The sequence below is a fragment of the Spinacia oleracea genome, chromosome 6 (assembly GCF_020520425.1).
Source record: "Spinacia oleracea cultivar Varoflay chromosome 6, BTI_SOV_V1, whole genome shotgun sequence".
Classification (NCBI taxonomy): Eukaryota; Viridiplantae; Streptophyta; class Magnoliopsida; order Caryophyllales; family Amaranthaceae; genus Spinacia; species Spinacia oleracea.
This window is the reverse complement of record NC_079492.1, coordinates 45,641,001-45,648,003: the sequence shown is the minus strand read 5'-3', so window position 1 is coordinate 45,648,003 and position 7,003 is coordinate 45,641,001. Positions and strand designations below refer to the sequence as shown.

The 7,003-nt window shown below is 34.5% G+C and overlaps 1 protein-coding gene across 2 annotated transcripts; it reads left to right on the top strand.

Annotated features, from left to right (window-relative positions):
• The first annotated feature begins 2,110 nt into the window (after positions 1-2,110).
• On the top strand, positions 2,111-4,435 carry LOC110797489 (uncharacterized). 2 transcript variants are annotated; one of them, XM_022002599.2, is made up of 2 exons: positions 2,111-2,760; positions 3,529-4,435. In XM_022002599.2, exons 1-2 carry the CDS (start codon positions 2,683-2,685, stop codon positions 4,174-4,176), a joined length of 726 nt encoding a protein of 241 aa, XP_021858291.1. In that variant the 5' UTR covers positions 2,111-2,682; the 3' UTR covers positions 4,177-4,435. The 2 variants fall into 2 exon arrangements, with proteins under 2 accessions (XP_021858291.1, XP_021858292.1); XM_022002600.2 differs by lacking the exon at positions 2,111-2,760 and adding an exon at positions 2,801-3,075.
• The last annotated feature ends 2,568 nt before the right edge of the window (positions 4,436-7,003 follow it).

The window sequence follows — 7,003 nt, the reverse complement described above, 5'->3', positions numbered from 1 at the left end:
GCCTATGTGATTGAACCGTTAAATTAATCGAAATTCTAAATTAATCAACCAGAGTTAATAAATAAGGATATACTATTAGTTATTTGTAGAGTGAAAGTAAATATTTTATTTTCTAAAATAAAAATGGTATAATATGTGTGAAATTTTCTTAAAATGTGAATGATGCAAGAATATTGAAAGAGGAAGTACTCCATCCGCCCTTAGTACTCGCCCCGATTTGACCGACACACAGTTTAGACAATTTAATTGACTTATTAATTTATTAGTGGTAGCTGATAGTGTGATATTTTTTTAATATACTTAGTGAGAAATGTATCAAATAAAGAGGCGGGGGGTAAAGGTAGGTTGAATTGTTTAATTATTTTTAAGGAAAGAGGAATAAGTGTGGTTCCATGATAAGTGAGAGAAATGATACGAAATACTCCGTATATTATTAGCAAAGTATATGTCATTTATTGAAACGAAGTATTAAGAGACGATTTTATAAGCAACGCGGGACGAGTATTAGAGCATATGCAATGGTGAGTTGCTACTAACTCGCCATGCTCTCTTTCCTACTTGTGAGTTAACTCACCATTGTAGGTAGTAACTCACAACTCTACCCTGGGGAGGGGAAGCAACTACTGCAGCATCACTGACCGGTGGGACCCACGCTCGAAGAAATTTTTTTTTTGCCCCGTAATCTGTTAAAACGACAACGTTTTTCTTTAAAAAAAAAATTAATCTGCAAAGAATTGACGCGCGTCAGAAGTAAAATAGGACCAATATAATATCGACATTTGTCCACCTTTATCATTTCTTTTCCTCTACAAACAAATGACTGTCAGTTTGGTTTAATTGTTACCGTTTTGTTTTTCCTTTGTTAGATACTTCCTCCGTCCTAGAATAGTTGTTACACTCTCTTGGGCACACAGTTTAATGCGATAAATAGAATTGAAGTGTGATTATCAATTGTTATTTTATTGAAAAAGTAGATGTGATAGGAGTTAGTGGGGTATTATTTTAATTGAATGAGAGAGGGTGTGGGACAAAAAAAAATTTAGTGGGAGGAGAGAGACAATATAATAATTGTGGGGTCATTCCTGATTTAGAAGTGTAACAACTAATCTGGGACGGACGAAAAAGGAAAGTGTAACAACTAATCTGGGACAGATGGAGTAATTTTTTTTTTGATAATATACATAACATATAAATATTTACAAAATATGTTATGGGCTAAAAGATATTTTGATAAATAATGGGCTTGAAACTGCTAAACTAAAGAATATGTCAAACAATATAAAACTGTTTCTGATTCTGAAAAATATTTCTCTATATATGTGGCCAAACATAACTGTTTCTCAAAAGTGATTCTATAGAAACTGTTTCTGAAAACTACTTCTAAGAAACAAAAACAATTTCACAGAAGCTTGACCAAACAATGCCTAAATAGAGCACAATATTGATATAGTTTTTCACCCTTAAATTTAAAATAGCTTAACATATTTAAGTGATTCTTAATATTAATTAATAAAAAAAATTAACAATGTCATTAGTTTTATTAATTAATTATATAGGATCAATAACTAGAAATAATTAGTAATGCATAAGAGAGAGAATAAATGGTGATTTATTGATAAAATTAGGAGAGAGAGTGGTGGGCAAACTCACCATTGTAGAAAAATAAAAAAGGTGACTCATAATAATAACTCAAGATAGTGAAAAATGATGTAGACGATGATGTGGAAGAGAGATAAGATTATTTATTGATGTGAGCATGTATGGTAGTTACTCACCATTGGCCATGCTCTAAAGTTAACTTTCATTACTTCGTACATATGGAAAATGTTTGTTTAATAAGAAAAATTAGGCGGATATTGGCGTGGGTATGGGGCGGGGATAAGACGGGGATGGATACCCAGTTGGGTGGTGGGGCGGGGATGGATTTTAGTTTATACCCGTTGGGGCGGGGATGGGGATGAATTTTGTACCCGCCATGGGTGATGGGGCGGGGATGGGGATGAAAATTTTAGGTGGGGATGGGGATGGAGGGACATACATCCGCATCCGCCCCGCCCCGCCCCATTGACATCCCTAGATAGAGGAGTATAACTTTTGTTTTAAAATACTCCGGACAGAGTAGTACCAAAATTTCGTCCGTTAGACCGAAAATTCCTGGCGTTGACCCATTCTTGTGTTACGTCATGTGACCTCAAACAAAGCCATTTCTGATTTCCCTGCTTTACTTATTTTACTTTGTTTCCATCCTATTCTCGATTCTCCTCAAGTTTTCTTCCTAACTCTCAAATTAATTGATCAAATTGCGCCGAAATTGAAGAATTCAATTGCGAATTACAAGTGGAACCTTCAATGTTAACTCACTCATTTTAACAAAGTTGGTATTTGGGATTCTAGCAATAAAGATAGAAGTTGAATAAGTTAATTAGGGATGCACATGAGGTGTTTGATGAAATGTTTGGGAGAAATGTTGTTTCTTGGACTTGTATCAGTGTATGCTTGATGGGTATGTTTATTTTGAGAAGTTGATTAGCGCAGGAATGGAGTTCGATGCCATGCCGAAGAGAAATCAGGTTTCATGGAATGCCATGACCATGAAGCAGAAGACTGAGAGGAAGCAGAGAGCTGAAGGAGGAAGAATGGAAAATCAAAAGAGAAAGGAAGGAAGCAAAGGAGGGAGAAAGAATGGAAAACTCAAAAAAGAAGGAACAATTGACAGTCAATGCCGGCAATTTTTGGTCAAAGGGTTGGAATACAGCAAAGGTATGATATTACAAGAAAAAATGTTACTGAAAATAGGTTTATAATGTTGTTAATGAAAATAGGTTTATTTAAGTATCTACTTATCCGGTCATTTATATTTTAGCGCTCAAAAACACAACTCAAACTCTTCCTCTCCTAAAACATTCAACCTCTGTTTTCCAACACAAAAAAATCAAGAAGTAAACCTCTCTCCTTCCCCTGTAACTCAACTCTGATCAAACCCAAACACTAAAATCTTTCAAGATTGTAAATTCCATGGATAACAGGAAAGGCAACAACAAAGTAGATGAACTTAGAACAGAGATTGGCTCTTATGTAAGTTTTTCAACTTTATTTCTTCGATCAACTGTTTTTTTTTTTTTTTGGTAAGAATCTTGGATTTTTTTTCTTTAAATATCTCTCAATTACTTTATGCATTTCCTATTTCTGTGTTCATAATACCTTTTGAATGTCTTTTAAAGGAAAATTGAGAAGGGGAAAATAATCAAATGGGTGTTTAAACTATTGCTTCATTCTACTTGGCATAAACTAGTTTCTTCTGGACTTGATTATCTTTAACTCTCGTTAATTATTTCTTGCAATTATGAAATAATAATTTCGTACTTTGTTCAATTGATTATTGCATTTCGATATTATGTGTGACTTTGTTGGTTCATATAACTTGCCTTCTGAATGAAATAAATGGGTGTTTAATTTGGCTGTTAATTTGACAAAGTACCAATATTCTGGATTAGATTTGTACTTAAAGATTTGATTTCTGTGTTTCAGTTGAATCCTATGGATGTTGATGTTGAGGAAGATATTGGATTTACAGTAAGGACTTCAAGGCAGAATGACAATGAGCCTTCTGAAAGAATTCGACCCTCAAATAGGCTAACTGGTAATGACTCTGGAAGGAAGAGATCAGTTGACAATGAGCTTCCCGAAACTGGAAGAATTGGAAGTTCTAGTAGCCTAACTGGTGATGATCCAAAAAGGCAGAAATCCAATAATGCTAGCATTTCAAATGTTAATCCTCATTGGCCTCCCGGATTTCGATTTCAGTCGCAGCCTCGACCCGGTTCAGCAAGTGAACCTGCAGTTGAGCCATCTCAAGGGCTGGGGTATCAGCAACTCACTTCAAGAAGCCTTAGGCCAACAATGAACCATATAACCAATCAGGGGTTTTGTAGCTTTCAACCTGTTTCTAGAACTAATAGTTCAACAAGTGAACCTGCATTTAAGCCATCTCAAGAGTTGGAGTATGAGGTACTTGCTCCTGTTAGGGCCCCTGATCCAAGAAGCATGAGGCCAATTATCAATCCATCTCAAGTAACGGGGTCTCAGCGAGTTTCTAATATCAGTAACACTGGTTCAAGTACAAGTCTAATTCATTCCGATAATGCAGAAGGGCCTTCCGATATGGAGTTGTCCTAGTTCCACCTCAGGAAAGAAGACCCCTAATGGTGATGAGTCATTACAGATGACATTGTGTAACTCAATCTCTTGTTGTCTCTCTCTGATTTCACCTGAATTTACTTTGCTATACCAAGCAGGCGTTATCTGAATTGTTTTGTCAAGTAGTATAGAATAAGGAGTTTTATTTCGTGATACGAGAATAAGAAAACCAGAACGTGGAATGTTACTCAGTTAGCATGTATAGATAAAGCTAATAGACTGTTATTTTTTTCCCTGATATGATAGGTCAGTGATCCAGGCAGCTAATTCATGATGTTCTACATTTCGTTTCATAGTTTGGAACTTTGGATCAAGTTTCAACATAAACTTAAATCTATTACTCCATACAACTCAAATTAAATCCTAACCAAAATTTCCTTTAATATATTCTCCAAAGTGAGGGCATCTCCTACGGGCCTCTTTGTTTTCCATCATCAATAAATCATTACTTTCCCTCGACCACACACCACAATAACATCCAGTTAGTTCTAAGATTAGGGATGTCAACGAGCCGAGCCGAGCCGAGCCGAGTATTTTCCTGTTCGAGCTAGGCTTGATAAGAAATTTTCGAGCTCGAACTCGAGCCGAGCTTAACCGAGCTTTCATTTTTCCTGTTCGAGTTTGGCTCATTTAAGTTTTTCGTTGTTCGAGCTTAGCTCACGAGTAGCTTGTTTAAGTTCAAGCTCGAGTCGAGTCGAGCTATAAGCAGACGAGCCTTAATAAACGAGCTTTTAACAAACGAGCCTTAATAAACAAACAAGATTGAATTTAATCGATCATATTAATAAGCTAGAGAAATATTATTTTCAAAAATTATAAAACATAAACTTAAGGGTTTTGACCTTTAAGAATATTAATATATCCTTGATTGAAGAAATAAGAATAGTAAACATATACGATCTTGATACTTTGGATAAATGGGTAGTATACTAGTATTTAGTTAATTTCTTACCCTTAATTTTAGCATAATTATATGAATAATATCATAATAAATTATTTGTTAATATTTTATTATATTTACTATAGAAATATTTTTGTAGAAATTTAATATACATGAGCTTTTAAACGAACACGAACGAGCTTGGAAACGAACATGAACGAGTTGTTCGCGAGCCTAAACGAGCCGAACAATAGGTTGTTCGAGCTAGTATCATTTATTAAACGAGCTTAAAATTTTTGTTCAAGCTCGTTTGTTTACTAATGAACGAGCTTTGACCGAGCTTGTTCACGAGCTGTTCGCAAGTGTATCGGCTCATTGACATCCCTATCTAAGATCTTTTTCCACATCTTTAGTTATCATGTGATGGAATACAAACTTTATCTCTTTATCTTAATTCCTTCGAATACTTTATGTTTACGAGCATAACTGCGTAATTCCATATTGTTGTTCCTGGTTTTGGCCGATGACACACGCGTTGCAAACTTCCTTGTTGACAGTTAAGTGATTGAGTTTCTGTGAGGAACTAGGAATGGCTACTGGAGTTCCTGAGTTGAAAGCAGTAAACACTAAAGCACCAAAGTCAATAATATACGAGCAACAACTCCTAAAATCAAGTGGTCTTTAAATATGCAAAGGAAGATGAAGTTCCTAACAATGAGTTCCTCGCTGGTATGTTGGCTTTACTTGTAATATTGTTGTTGGTTTTTGGCTTTGTGCTTGTATGGTTGTTGCATGTTCTTCATTTCTTTTGGTAATAATAATACTCTTTATTTGACAAAAAAAAAAAAGCATTTAACCAATTTTACGTTATACACAACGTGACGATCATTATTCTTACGTACTTAATTTTTTTTTTACCATTAGATTCTCTTATACCATTATTGTTTTAGTGGCTGGACTAGATCATTCATCAAAATACATCGGAAAAATCCGAGTTTACATTGATGAATTTATTAAAAGTAAATTTTGGATTCTATGGTCCCAAACATTGGTTAATAAATTATCGTGTATTATTAAGTTTAGACTTTTAGTACCTTCGTATACTCGTTGAGTCATTTATTCTGTTTTTTTTTTTTTTAAAAAAAAAAAGGATATACGTTGTCATGTAGTCTTAGATGTACAATTAACATATGGCATATTCAAATTAGACAAATTGATTTCATCAACATTGTATTTGGGATTTTGTGGTGTTGTAATTGTGTGTGAGGGTTTATGATGTGATTATGTTTTGTTACTCCGATATACGAAGTATGATATAATTTTTAATTTTTCTCTTCAAACATTTTCATGTACTCCATTTCCGTCGATTTAAAGCACGTGAACCATGAAGTTTTATTTTTTTGTTGATTTGATCTTGATTTTGCATTACGCTCAATAGAGGTACAGTACAAGTGAAAAATAAGCATTTTTAGGTTCTATAACATTACAGTTAAAAGGAGAACAAAAAATAATGGTGAAACACATAATTCTATGGTTTTTTACCACAAATTACAAAATTTCCTAGCCCAAAAATTGTGACAAAAGACCTTTTAAAAAAAAGTTGTGAGATAGGACCCAATTTATGTTTTTTGTTGTGAATAGGGACCAAATCCCAATTCCGGTGGTCAAAGCATTCATAGTCCAAAAGTTATCCTTTGTCACAATTTTTGGACTATTTTTTTTTTTTTTTTTGATAAGTCAGAGTAGATTTCATTGCTTGAAAAACCAGATTACAAACAAAGTCCTAAGCCAGGGAGGCTAAGGAGCAAACAACATGACAACAGTCATAGGGAAGAAAAGAGAAGAAACAAAGCCTAAATAGTGCATTTGCTCTTCCACCAAATCTGGTCATTTGTGCTAGATTGCTTAGCACCTATATGAGCTAAT

Bases quoted from the DNA above. Each gene is read 5' to 3' on its own strand.
- LOC110797489 (XM_022002599.2), top strand. From the start codon at position 2,683: ATGGAAAACTCAAAAAAGAAGGAACAATTGACAGTCAATGCCGGCAAT. The intron at 2,761-3,528 runs GTATGATATTAC...TCTGTGTTTCAG, and splicing joins AGGGTTGGAATACAGCAAAG to TTGAATCCTATGGATGTTGA.